Source organism: Oncorhynchus gorbuscha, linkage group LG11, assembly GCF_021184085.1.
Source record: "Oncorhynchus gorbuscha isolate QuinsamMale2020 ecotype Even-year linkage group LG11, OgorEven_v1.0, whole genome shotgun sequence".
Classification (NCBI taxonomy): domain Eukaryota; kingdom Metazoa; phylum Chordata; class Actinopteri; order Salmoniformes; family Salmonidae; genus Oncorhynchus; species Oncorhynchus gorbuscha.
The window spans coordinates 25,481,162-25,495,421 of NC_060183.1; the positions used below are offsets into that span (position 1 = coordinate 25,481,162).

At 47.2% G+C, this 14,260-nt stretch overlaps 1 protein-coding gene across 1 annotated transcript in view; it reads left to right on the forward strand.

Moving 5' to 3' along the window:
• LOC124048383 (myosin phosphatase Rho-interacting protein-like) overlaps nt 1-14,260 on the forward strand; it is a 73,528-nt gene that overhangs the window by 59,150 nt on the left and 118 nt on the right. The window contains exons 4-7 of the mRNA XM_046369110.1: nt 3,193-3,344; nt 8,716-8,800; nt 12,431-12,648; nt 14,061-14,205. Of these exons, the coding sequence (XP_046225066.1) occupies nt 3,193-3,344; nt 8,716-8,800; nt 12,431-12,648; nt 14,061-14,067 (462 nt within the window). The 3' untranslated portion in view covers nt 14,068-14,205. The remainder of the gene's footprint in view (nt 1-3,192; nt 3,345-8,715; nt 8,801-12,430; nt 12,649-14,060; nt 14,206-14,260) is intronic.

Sequence of the window (14,260 nt, forward strand, 5' to 3'; positions counted from 1 at the left end):
TGAGATTGATTACAAAGCGGGCGAGACAGAATGCGAGAACGGGGGGAATAGACTGCCGATGAGACAGAGGGGGAGGCTACAGAGGAGAGGCAGACTGTGTGTGTGTGTGTGAGAGAGAGAGGAGGTGGCAGGTCACTGTTCTCAGACCAGAGAAGAGACTGACACCCTGCATTAACCTGTTGTCTAACTTCCCGGGAGAGTTCGCATGGCAGCACTGTTGGGATAATCCAAGTCGACATTAGCCGTGCAGAGAGATGGGCAACAAACAGACGCCGCTGGCACAGAGTATAACAGGACCACACCGGCACCCACTCTTAATGTAGCGTAGCTTCTGTGCAAAGTAATTGTGCCTTAGGGCCTAAATGAAATCACACACGCAAAACAACTCTTTGGGTGCACTTGAGTCACGCCTGAAGTGGAGCCACTGATCACACCATTGTCTGAACATCTTGAGAGGCAGGAAACTGTTTACCCGGTTTATCAAATCAAATGTTATTTGCCACATAAACACATGTTCAGCAGATGTTATTGTGGGTGTAGTGAAATGCTTGTGTTTCTAGCTCCAGCACTGCAGTAGTATCTAACAATTCACAACAATACACACAACCTAAAAGGAATGGGAATTTTGTTTTCTTATTTAACCTTTATTTAACTTATGAAAGCAGGGTTGTTTTTGGTCTCTCTGTGTCTTTGGTCAAATCTCGGTCACTTCCTCGTTAGGAGGTAAGTGGGGCGGCTGTGGTGGGGCTTGTTGACAATCCCACATTGTGTTTATGCTAGTGCTACTCCACAAAGGGCTCATTGTGGAGAGTGACGGCCCAGGAGAAGGGTCCAGGACTCGGCTAAGGGACCGGGAGGGGGGGCGTTTTGGGGCTGGAGGCTGGGAGGGGTTTTGTCCGGTGGAAAGGCCAGACCGTACTGTACTCAGCTGACGGGGCTGGGAGACTGCACATGTGAGAGGAGTCCCGTGCTCGACTGCTCGGTGTCAACGCCGTGCCTCCAATAGATCTCCCTCCAGATCTCCCGCTGTGCTGTAATAGTATTATGAAAGGGATTTTTCATCACAAACTCAATGTTGTGGATTCTTGTTACATGAAAAATAAATTGTACTCTGAGTTTAAAGCTGAGATTTTAAGCGGCTTGGAAAATTGTCCACAGAATTTGTAATATTGTTGTTTTGGCCTATACTCTCTTGACCTCTCCCAAGGACACACACACACACACACACACACACACACACACACACACACACACACACACACACACACACACACACACACACACACACACACACACACACACACACACACACACACACACACACACACACACACGTTTGTTTACACAGACAGATGGACCTTACCTCCTCGCTTCCTCTCCTTCTCTTACTATGTTGCTGGAGCTGAAACTGTACACAGAGGCACCTTGTAAAAAATTGATTCGACAATGTATCCTATGACAATCTGTAAACAGCCCATGTTTCTCTTCTCTTCTTTCAACCCCCCTCCCCCTTTTTTCTCTAATGTCTGAGAGTGACAGGACACTCAGGTCAAGCTGACGCCGTCTCTCTCCTGAAGCAGGAACAGGCCCTCTCTCCCAGCTGTCTGTCCGCCTGTCAGATGTGGCTGTTGCGCTGGCCCCTCACCCTAGACTTAAGAGCCATTCCACACACTACAGGCGTTTTATAGGGCCAGAGGCCCAGGCGAGACGCGCAGAGAAAGTTATAGGATTATCATAATGGCTCATTCTAGGTCTCTGCAAGTTTAGGCTTAACACTTCTGTGGCGCAAATTCGGGTGTCCGTCAGTCAGTTAGTCAGTCAGCTGGAACACACAGGCCCTTCTAGCACAGTTCTCTGTGAATTGAGAGGGACTGTAGGGGTAGGGCAAACTGGGCCTCTCGGCCGCTTTTTGGGCGGGATAACCATAAACTGTCAGTCATCGACTTTCTTCACCACATCAAAGAGCCTCTAGGGCTAAATTGCTTAATGATTGACAGGGCATGTTTATCCCGCCCATCTGGGCTTCTGTCACTTATTCCATCACTAGCTTGACTTGCCCTTTTTAAAAATTTGGCCTCCCGCTTTATCTCTCTGTGTAATTCAGGATCGATGGTGGTTGTAAATCGTCATCTGTGGCTCTTCTGCACTGATGCTTAGGACCTCAGTGGCATTTTGGGTGCCTGTAATTCTGCCTGTTTGTTTTGAGTAGAGAAGGGCTTGGGGTTTGGGGCTGTCCACGTTGACGCCTGTGTTCTTCTTGGTGGTACACGCGCAGCACTCGTCAGTCACGTCCTTTCAAATCCCGCTGCGTACTTGAGTTCATCCTGGGCTCGGTCCACCGGCTCGGTCAGGAGTAGGTCAGACTTCCCAAAGAAATGCCAAATTCTCCAAAAATGCTCGAAGTGTTTTTGTTTTTGTTTTGACGTGTGCATGATTGGGAAGAGTTGCATGACGACGATGCATCTCTCTGTAACCCGTGTGTTTATACACAGTGACTTTGTGAAAGATATTTACAGACTGAGCTCCTTCTCCCGTTCAGGGTCGTGTCGGCGCTCCACTACTCCCTGTCAACGAGCCGTAACCACACACACGCACACACAAACCCAGAGTGTATTTGTGTTTAGCTGTATAGAAGGTGGACTGCTTGGGTGAGCATACACTTAACCAGTTTTGTTGCTCGGCTAGTTCGGCGGTCCCGTTGTTTGTGCAGATTAAAGGATGGAGGAACCATGTACTCCATGCATAGCTGTTTATACAGCCCAGCGAGCCATCATTGGATGAGTGGATTAAATTAAACGCTCCCACTCTCCCTGTGTGATCCTGTGGCCCTGCAATGTTTACAAGAGGGCAGAACCGAGATCAGTACTGTGTGGGGAAATTCTGGAGACCAGTGGCATCAAACACAACATGTTTTGAGTTTGTATGCGAGTTTGGTTCCCCAGGTGTGTGTCGGGTTATGTCTGTGTTTTACATCAGCATTGGTGTGTGTGTTCATCTTTGTAATACTTAACTATACTCACTCAGTGATACTCAAATGGTGGGTCGAAGGCCTATGGTTTTAAATTGGGCTGTGACTATGAACTGTTTATTTGGTGCGTCACAAAGTCCAAATGAATTTGGGGGGGTAACGGAGCAGTAGTGGGTCACTAGCACTATCTGACCCTGCCCTGTCTCCATCTCTGTGTTCTCTAGCCCAGCACGCTGCCCCAGGGCACCATCAACATGAACCAGTGCTCTGACGTCATCGACGGGGAGTCCAGGACGGGCCAGAAGAACTCCTTGTGCGTTCTCACCCCCGACAGAGAGCACTTCATCCGGGCCGAGTGCCGCGAGATTATCAACGGGTAAGACATGCATCTGGCTAGGGCACAATGTAAGAAAGCTATATTCTTCTTATTGGAAAAGTTCAGGTAGTAGGGAGATCACAACAACAACCCCTCTACCTACTTAATTTGTTGTGGCGGCCTCTCCGTCTCCCATTTACATTCGTACTGTTCTCAGTGGATGTCTTTTGACAAGTGGATGCACAGGATAGTGTTTTTCATCATGAATCTTGTTCTGGAAGCAGCTCTGCAGAGTATTATGAAGTTGGCACAGCCACAGTCAGATTTTAAACACAACCTTAACCCAAACCTCAACCACACTGCTAACCGTAATGCCTAATCCCAACCTTAAATGAAGACGAAAAAGTTAATGAATTTTTACAATAAGCAGTTTTCACTTTGCAGCTGGCCTATCTAAGAGGAAATTGCTTCGTTCTGCCTCCAGGACAAGACAGGACATGACAATAAACATCAACCTGAGCCACAAGCAGGCATCCATCATATTGCTTTCACCTGTAAAGGGAAGAATAAGAGAGGAAGCCCTGGTGTCCAATGATTTCAAATACTGGAGTTCTGTCCTAGAGGTCATTGGACCTGTGGGGAGAAAGCCAGTCAGAGGGAAAAGATGGCTAGAGAAAGTGTTGTTGCACAGCCTTGTGGGTGCTGTTCCATTGCTGTGTGAACAGCTCTGCCCCCTGCTGTCTCTATCAGGCAGTGCAGTCGGTGCTCTCTCCCTAATTCGCACTGCAATGACAGTGCACATTCTTTCACTGCCCCCTGCCTCTTTCACTGCCTCCCAACTCCCTCATTCACTCACCACCGCATTCACTCACAACCTCCTCTTTTATTAAGCCCTCTCACCAACCCCAACCCTTAATACTTGCCTAGTTAAATAAAAACCCAAATAATAATACACTGCCCAACCTTGTACCTCCTGTCCATCCACAGACGTGATAGCACTGCTCTGCTAGCATCTCCCTTCCTCCTGAACGCACTCCTGTTCTAGCTACCATTTTATGTCCCCGTACCAACTAACACACTGTCCTCGCATGTTAACAAACCACCCTAGTCCCCATGCCTCTTTCTCCGTCAACCCCCCCCCCCCCCCTTTTTATAATACAGTAACCTTACTGCCCTCCCCTGCAAAGTCCTTCACGACCCACCTCTTGACACACTTGACAGTGACTCCTCCCTCCCGCTGTACCTGGCTCTCTGCCACCCTGGAAACATATTGGCCCGGGCAGTGTTATTGCCATCTGATTGGGGGAGGGGCTGGGCCAATGACAAACACCCAGATTAAAAGGATCTCTGTTTTTCTCATGGCCTGAATAAGCCTCTGGCTTTCCCCCCCATCCCGCTACCCAGTCTTCCATAGAGGGGGATTAGGCCTGACACATACAGAATGGGGGGGACAGCATGAAAACTCACTTTCAATCTCAAACTACCAGATTATATACTGTACAACAGCTGTAAAAAAAAAAATCATAATAATAATAAAATTAATCAAATCGTAAACATTTTACAATTTCAATCTTGGCACAAGACTTCCTCCACAATTTTCTCAATCTTAATCTGTACGCTAACTTGCAGTAACATGCTAAAAACATTCACTTGTCCCACAAACTAAGATAATATAATAATAATAATAATATATGCCATTTAGCAGACGCTTTTATCCAAAGCGACTTACAGTCATGTGTGCATACATTCTACGTATGGGTGGTCCCGGGGATCGAACCCACTACCCTGGCGTTACAAGCGCCATGCTCTACCAACTGAGCTACAGAAGGACCACGAGATCTATGCTGCTGACATTACTATGCTTGTAGGTGCCATGATAGTGGACTTCTAGGAGGTGCTTTACTAGTGGGCAAAGACGAATGCCAGTAGTACACTGAAATGAGATCTCCGCTATTCAATTTGTTGTTGGACTGGTGTTGAAATGCCACCCCGCCAAGGTTGCCTTGACAAAAGCCAGCCACGTTCCTGTAGTACTTTCATTAGGCCACAGTGTCCTAATATCACAGAGCAATAGGCTTTCACACTCACAAGAGGGCCGGACAATGGGGGGGGGAATTGATATGGCTTTGTGTTCTGTGCCATGGTGATGCACTTAGCTCTTCAATTAGTCACAACACAACCCTGGCATTGTTTAGGCCATCGCAACCGCTACTGTTTTTATCAGCGCTATTCATTCATTCATTCTTTCATTCATGGAATAGTTCATGTGATTTTGAACGGTTAACTAGTTATCACATTTCTACAAAATAGGTTTGCCACCTCACAAGTTGAACCTGAACCCTTATGAAGATATTAATGAATTCATTGATACTTCCCCACTGACGTGTTGTGGACTCACTCCTACAGACTGGATGGGTCCTGACTTGAAGCACATTACCCGGATTGGTGTGTGACTTATGGGGAACAAATGAGTAAATGAGACTTGTTTGAGTAGTCCACTGCAGGGATTCTCACCGCCAGTTAGTGGATGTGTAATTCAGTATATCTGAGGATATCAGAGAATGCCATGACAGAAGTACTGTAGGTGTGGCAGGTGGCCTAGTGGTTAGACCGTCGGGCCAGTAGCCGAAAGGTTGCGAGATCGAACCCATGAGCTGACGAGGTGAAAGTCTGTCGTTAATATCTTCTGCCCCCGAACAAGGCAGTTAACCCACTGTTTCCTAGGCCGTCATTGTAAATAAGAATGTGTTCTTAACTGACTTGCCTAGTTAAATACAATTGAAATAAGAGGTGTAGGACTGACTAGGTGTTAAGAGTCTCCCAAGTACAGTACTTACATGGGCACGGTTTCCTGATTAGCGACGGAACTTAAATTCACAGGCGTTTAACCATACATCGTTCCTATAACTGACGAAGATGTCACACACGTGTTTCCCAAAATACCACCCAGCGAGAGCGTTCACCAAGTGCAGATGGGACCGAAGGAAAGGCAGCTCTACTTTCGGATTCGCTTTCTCCATTCAAATCTGAGCTAACATGATAATTGTTCCACAATACTGACGACGGATCAGCTCCTAGAGACCTATATGGCTGTAAATATTGAGGTGGCTTATTCTAATGCTTACCCTATCATATTACAATGATTTGGCACATCATTGTGCACATATTGTCACACATTATGAAATCTATTGAGGCAAAAATTAGACGGCCAACAATTGGCAAAATTGAACTTACATGAAATGTATTTCAATATGATTGAAATAAACTCGGCAAACAAAGAAACGTCCTCAATGTCACCTACGTTTATTAAATAAACGTTAAATATTAACGTATAAACATTAAATATTTGTATGAACGTAACAAGATTCAACAACTGAGACATAAACTGAACAAGTTCCACAGACATGTGACTAACAGAAATGGAATAATGTGTCCCTGAACAAAGGGGGGGTCAACATCAAAAGTAACAGTCAGTATCTGGTGTGGCCACCAGCTGCATTAAGTACTGCAGTACATCTCCTCGTGGACTGCACCAGATTTGCCGGTTCTTGCTGTGAGATGTTACCCCACTCTTCCCCCAATGCACCTGCAAGTTACCGGACATTTCTGGGGGGAATGGCCCTAGCCTTCACTCTCCAATCCAACATGTCCCAGACGTGCTCAGTGGGATTGAGATCCGGGCTCTTCATTTGCCATGGCAGAACACTGACATTCCTGTCTTGCAGGAACTCACCCACAGAACGAGCAGTATTGGTGGTGGCATTGTCATGCTGGATGGTCATGTCAGGATGAGCCTGCAGGAAGGGTATGTCACATGAAGGAGGAGGATGTCTTCCCTATAACACACAGCATTGAGATTGCCTGCAATGACAACAAGCTCAGTCCAATGATGCTGTGACGCACCACCCCAGACCATGACGGACCCTCCACCTCCAAATCGATCCCGATCCAGAGTACAGGCCTTGATGTAAAGCTCATTCCTTTGAAGATTAACACAAATCCGACCATCACCCCTGGTGAGACAAAACCGTGACTCGTCAGTGAAGAGCACTTTTTGCCAGTCCTGTCCGGTCCAGTGATGGTGGGTTTGTGCCCATAGGTGACGTTGCTGCCGGTGATGTCTGGTGAGGACCTGCCTTACAACAGGCCTGCAAGCCCTCAGTCCAGCCTCTCTCAGCCTATTGCAGACAGTCTGAGCACTGATGGAGGGATTGTGTTCCTGGTGTAACTCGGGTAGTTGTTGCCATCCTGTACCTGTCCCGCAGGTGTGATGCTCAGATGTACCGATCCTGTGCAGGTGTTTGTTACACGTGGTCTGCCACTGCGAGGACGATCAGCTGTCCGTCTTGTCTCCCTGTAGCACCGTCTTAGGTGTCTCACAGTACGGACATTGCAATTTATTGCCCTGGCCACATCTGCAGTCCTCATACCTCCTTGCAGCATCTTTCTTTTGGTGTTTTTCAGAGTCTGTAGAAAGGCCTCTTTAGTGTCCTAAGTTTTCATAACTGTGACCTTAATTGCCTACCGTCTGTAAGCTGTTAGTGTCTTAGTGACCTTTCCACGGGTGCATGTTCATGAACTGTTTATGGTTCATTGAACAAGCATGGGAAACAGTGTTTAAACCCTCTACAATGAAGATCTGTGAAGTTATTTGGATTTTTAAGAATGATCTTTGAGAGACCGGGTCCTGAAAAGGGGACGTTTCCTTTTTTGCTGAGTTTATATAGGCCTAGGCTGTATAGCTTACTGTATTTGTATTTTAAAGCAGTCATCTCGGTTTTCTTTTGAAGCATCTTTTTATCCTTAACCTTTTCCTTTGTTTTTGCATAGACATTGACAACTTTTGTTTGTAGCGGTGGTCACAGAGGTGACAGATAAACATATAAAGATTTTTTATTTATTTATCAGAGATCTTCTGTGTATAAAGTGACACGGGGGGGGGGGGGCAATTGGTAAATGAGGGCTTTCAGCCACACGGGGACTTAACAATGCTTTTACGAAGGTTCTAACGATGAACTTAACCTTGAAATGCTTTTGGGAAACCGGGCCCTGGTCACAAAGAGTAGTCTACCTTGGCTTGAACTTGTTCTCAACTGGCCTACCTGGTTAAATTTAAAGGTGAAATCAAAAATACAATTGGTGATGAGTGTCTGAGACACACATGTACTGTATTTCACAGACCAGAACCAGTGTTTTCCAAGTGGTAGGACCAGCTGGCAGGTCAGAGCCGGTTTGTTTTCGGGTTGTGACTGGGTCACGTCTAGGAACGGTGCTTTTGTTTATTCAGTGGCTCATGGGAAATCTCCAAAAACCTATTGATGGGTCTTAATTCACAAACAAAAAATGTTTGGAAACCATCAGTCTGGAGTTTTGTCTTGTTTTTATGTTTGTCACTAATGACCGATTTTTGCCCCTTTGATCGTCTCTGCAGATGGCAGGAGGCCCTGACGGTCTATCCCCGGACCAACAAGCAGAACCAGAAGAAGAAGCGCAAAGTGGAGCCACCCACTCCTCAGGTACCATGCCCTCCACTCTGAGATTCTAAGTACTGTATATACTGTACAATGTATTGGATATGTGGTCTCCCTAGGGACCCCAGAGGGTAGTCATTTGCTTTTTTGCCCGAGCGCTACACAGCTGATTCAAATGATCAACTAATCATCAAGCTTTTATCGTTTGAATCAGGACCGAGTTTGGGAACCGCTGCCCTATTGTATAATGTACTCCAACAAACTGAATGGTCTTATTGTAACAGGGTGTATGGTGGATATCGGACCAGTACACTAGCTTAAGATGAATCATAACGATTAGGTATAATGGACTGGTTTGGTATGAAGTCGTGTTATTGTATTGAATTTAAGAGGCTTGTATGATAACATGACAGACACTTTTGCCCTGAGGGGAATTTAAACGAAATGTCCATGTCAGTACATGCTTACACTACAGAGGTTCTCTCTGTTAGAGAGTTAGATACATGAAAAGAGGGTAACGTAAAGGTAAGAGGTTTTAATGACTAGATGAAGTAATGGTATTGAATATCCTCTTCTACAGACCACACACTTTGCGGTGCTGTTTGTTATTTTCCTTTCTTCCTTTCATTTTGATGTGATGCCAGATTTGTGGCGGGTGCAGAGACTGGCTCCGAAGCTCATTGTCTGGGTCTTCTAATGGCAGTGGACCGAAACAGACCCCCCCCCCCCACACACACACTGAGTCTAGTAGACACTAACAGCCTCATTTGCTTAAGAGAAAACACAGACAGAGGAGTGACCCTTACTTTTATGCCATGTTGGCCTCCTAAGTCCTGTGTTCCTGAAGTCTGCTCTGCACAGCAGTGAGCATAGCTGCTTTCTGTCGGTCTGTCTGTCTGTCTGTCTTGCTTTGTCTAATTGGCTTGTCTGTCTGCCCCCTCTCCCTGTGCCCTTCCTTTACCCACTCGGTAGCAGTAATTACTGGTGCCTGCTGGCAGCATTCTGCACAGAAACCACAGAACAAATGCAGGGGACAAAACTGGGTTAACAGTGCTCTGGATCAGGAAAACCGACCAGTGGGGGGGCCAGAGTTATTGCTTGTTCCTACAAAACACTGTCTGCCTGACTTTCTGTACTTCGCTTTTATATGTATGTACAAGTATGGTATGTGTTGAGTCAATGACATTCTGGCGGCATCCACTTGCAGATCTACGGTACAATGAGTCAAGGCCAAGCCATGTAATTAAGGTTGTTTACTTGAGCGAGTGATGACTCTTTCATTGCAGGTTCCAGATCGCTTTCCGTCATCATCGCATCCAGGTCTGACCAGACTGATCTCTGTACCAGAGCGTATAGGAAAGAGCTTGTCACATAGGTGCATATTCAATGTAAGACTGTATGTTTCTCCACTTCCCCATTACTGAAGACGGTGCTAAGAAGCCATTTCCACCTGAAACCTCTCCACCCCACCTACACGTTTCTCACCAGAGATTCCTGTCTGCTCTGTAAATACGTAGGCACAGAGAAACATCTGTTTGCTTTCTGGGAAGTGGTTCCAAGGCAAACAGCACCTGACAAGGAGAGGTTAAGTCCATTGTATCTTGACAGGCCATTCTGGTGTTGCTGGCTTTTCGTAAGAGTGGCCATAAACTGTCTTTCTATGATCCTCTCTAGTTGGAAAAAAACAACCTTGGGACAGAAATGCAATGTTTGCTCCTTCAAATCCTTGCTCCTGGCTATATGGTGTTGAGTAGCAGGGACTTTGAGGCTAGAGGGAAGAAAGTCCGTTCCGCCATTGCAAGGGGCCACCGGCAGGGCATTAGTGACTCCATGTCCTGTTCCAGGCTTCAAGAATGTTCAACCCTGTTGAGAAGACCAACCTCTGGAATAGACCCCCATAAGGTTCCGTTGTCAGGCCCACCTGACTGTGAAGACTCACTGTTACTGCTAAGAAAAAAAAAGTGTTATTGTCACATACACACCCTCTAACCACTGCAGTGAAATGTGTTGTTTTACAGGGTCCTGGAACAAAGTAGGGTTAAGGGCCTTGCTCAAGGGCACACCAACACATTGATCACTTTGTCGGCTCGGGTATTAGAACCAGCAACCTTTCGGTTACTGACCCCAACCCTCTAACCACTAGGCTACCTGCCGCCCAATAGATCCACCCCCTAATTGCAAAGGCTCTGTGTGATTTGCAGGGTGTACGAAGTCAGAGCTGTCATTTTTCCACCAGAGACATGAACGGACATGCTTTGAGTTGAGCCAAACTGGATGAACTTCAACCCTGAATGGCTACGCAATCTCAATCCCAATCTCAAACCTTAATCCCAATTCCAATCAATCCAGGTGGAGGGGGATCGAAGTGGAAACCCTTATACATCTTTCTTGTTTCAAAGGCAGTATATCAGGGTTCAGTGGCATGCCTCCATATGTGCTGTTTGAGAGGGGATTGGCCCGGAGATAGCAAGGGTCTATTCAGATTTCATTATCTCCGGCCACACGTAAACATATCCCAAGGCCTACCGAGTGTTGCAGCGGTCTAAGGCACTGTATAGCAGTGCTAGAGGCCTCGCTACAGACCCTGGTTCGACCCCAGGCTGAGTCGCAGCCGGCCGCGACCGCACAATTGGCCCAGCGTTGTCCGGATTATGGGAGGTTTTGGCTGGCCAGGATGTCCTTGTTCCATCGCGCTCTAGTGGTGGGCCGGGCGCTCTAGTGGCGGGCCGGGCGCATGCACGCTGCCTGTACGGCGTTTCCTCCGACACATTGGTGCGGCTGGCTTCCGGGTTAAGCAAGCAGTGTGTCAAGAAGCAGTGCGGCTTGGCGGGGTCACGTTTCGGAGGACGCATGGCTCTCGACCTTCGACTCTCCCGAGCCCCATCGCTGCAACTCCTGTACGGACAAGACTGTAACTACCGATTGGAAATCATGAAAAGGGGTCAAAAGTACCCCCCCCCCCCCCCCCCCCCAAAACAGAACATATCCCAAAAATATAGTCGGAGGGAAGAGCGCTGCTGACGGAAGTAAGAATTATCAGTATCGCAAAATACTAAGAGTCAAGAGTCTACCTTTTTATTATCCCTGATTACATGCCAAAACGGATTTGTTTTGTGCGTATGTGTACTATATGTACTGAATGCAGGTATTGGTAAAAACCATAAATGAGCAGGGACTTTACAGTAAATATACTGCCTTGTTATTAACAAGCATTTGAAGACATTAAGTATGAAGTCGTCACATCTCTATCCCACAGAATGTTTCCCTTGTCTGTTCTGTCCTCTACGACAACAACAGGTGTGACTGCCATGAAGGAGCTCTTTGTTCTTTGTTGAGCTGTCTGTCTGCCTCTCTTTCACTTTGCCCCTCCCTCCATCCCTCTTAAATCTGTCAATCTGTGCTGTTCTGTAATGAAACAATACTCTTTGTACATACGGTCTCTTCGATAAACTTTTATTGAAAATGCTAAAGGAACTCTTAGTCATCGGAATACATAAAAAAAAGGTTCCCCCAAGAAAGAGATGGACACATGGACTCAATAGATGGTCACGATTCGTCTTCATTGTTGACATGTGTAACGATTGCATTTGTCTCTCTCCTCTTCCACTGAACCCTCTTGCACTCTTGTCTTTCCCTCTCTTCCTTTTACCGTTCTCGCCCCCCCCCCCCCCCCAGGAGCCCGGACCAGCCAAGGTGACAGTGACCAGTAGCGGGGGCAGTATCCCCTGCCTGCCCAGCAGTATAGCCAGTGCAGAGCGGGTGCCGGCCAGCCGCTCCACACTGTGGCAGGAGGAGAGATGGAGCAGAGCATCCACCATCCCCTGCAGCCGCAGCGCCCTCCTGTCTCAGCCAGCTGACCCAGAGCCACCCGGGGTCAAGCGTCACCAGAGAGGGTGAGGAAAGACCGGAGACACTCTTTCACCAAAGCACCTGAGCCAATACATTTTTGGGTGTCAGCATAGCAGTCATTTTAGTTTGTAATCAATAGCGAAGGCAGTTATTGGATGCCAATGTTGATATCCTCGCTCTGTGTTCATGTACATACACTACCTGACCAAAAGTACGTGGACAACCATTCAAATTAGTGGATTCGGCTATTTCACATTCGTTGCTGACAAGTGTATAAAATCAAACACAACACTAAGCAATCTCCATTGACAAACATTGGCAGTAGAATTGCCGTACTGAAGAGCTCAGTTACTTTCAATGTGGCACTGTCATAGGATGCCACCTTTCCAACAAGTCAGCTTGTCATATTTCTATCCTGCTAGAGCTGCCCTGGTCAACTGTAAGTGCTGTTATTGTGAAATGGAAACGTCTAGGAGCAACAACGGTTCAGCCACGAAGTGGTAGGCCACACATGATCATAGAACGGGAATGGCGAGTGCTGAAGCGCTTAGCACGTAAAAATAAATGTCTGTCCTCAGATGCTAAACTCTGTATCGAGTTCCAAACTGCCTCTGGAAGCAAAGTCAGCACAATAACTGTTCGTCGGGAGCTTCATGAAATGGCTTTCCATGGCTGAGCAGCCACACACAAGCCTAAGATCACCATGCGCAATGCCAAGCGTCGGCTGGAGTGGTGTGAAGCTCGCCACCATTGGAGTAATGGAAACGCGTTTTCTGGAGCTTCACCATCTGGCAGTCCGATGGTCGAATCTGGGTTTGGCGGATGCCAGGAGAACGCTACCTGCCCGAATGCATAGAGAGAACTGTAAAGTTTGGTGGAAGAGGAATAATGGTCTGGGACTGTTTTTCATGGTTCGGGCTAGGCCCATTGGTTCCAATGAAGGGAAATCTTACTGCTACATCATACAATGGCATTCTAGACTATTCTGTGCTTCCGACTTTGTGGCAACAGTTTGGGAAGGCCCTTTCCTGTTTCAGCATGCAAATGCCCCTGTGCACAAAGTGAGGTCCATACAGAAATGGTTTGTCTCGATCGGTGTGGAATATCTTGACTGACCTGCACAGAGCCCTGACCTCAACCCAATCAAACACATTTGAGATGAATTGGAACGCCAGGCCTAATGGACCAACATCACTAATGCTCTTGGGGCTGAATGGAAGCAAGTCCCCACAGCAATCTTTCAACATCTAGTGGAAAGCCTTCCTAGAAGAGTGGAGGCTGTTATAGCAGCAAAGAGGGACCAACTCCATATTAATACCCATGATTTTGAAATGAGATGTTCGACGAGAAGGTGTCCACATCCTTTTGACCACGTAGTGTACGTGCTTGTGTATTATTTTCTGCCAAACATTTTTTGTAATCTTTCCCTTGCTCTGCTTTGTTTGTGTGGTGCAAGACTGTAGCTCCCTGAGCGGCGGACGCAAGGTGCGAGTGGAGAGTGGCTACTTTTCCCTGGAGAAGACAAAGTCGCCGGAGCCCCCCCAGCCTCCCCAGCACCAGCCCCTGACCATCTCTACCTCCCTCGGCGTCCTCCACCACAGGTACAGCCCCTGTGACTCCCCCTCGTACCCCAACACCTCCCTGAACTACCCCTCC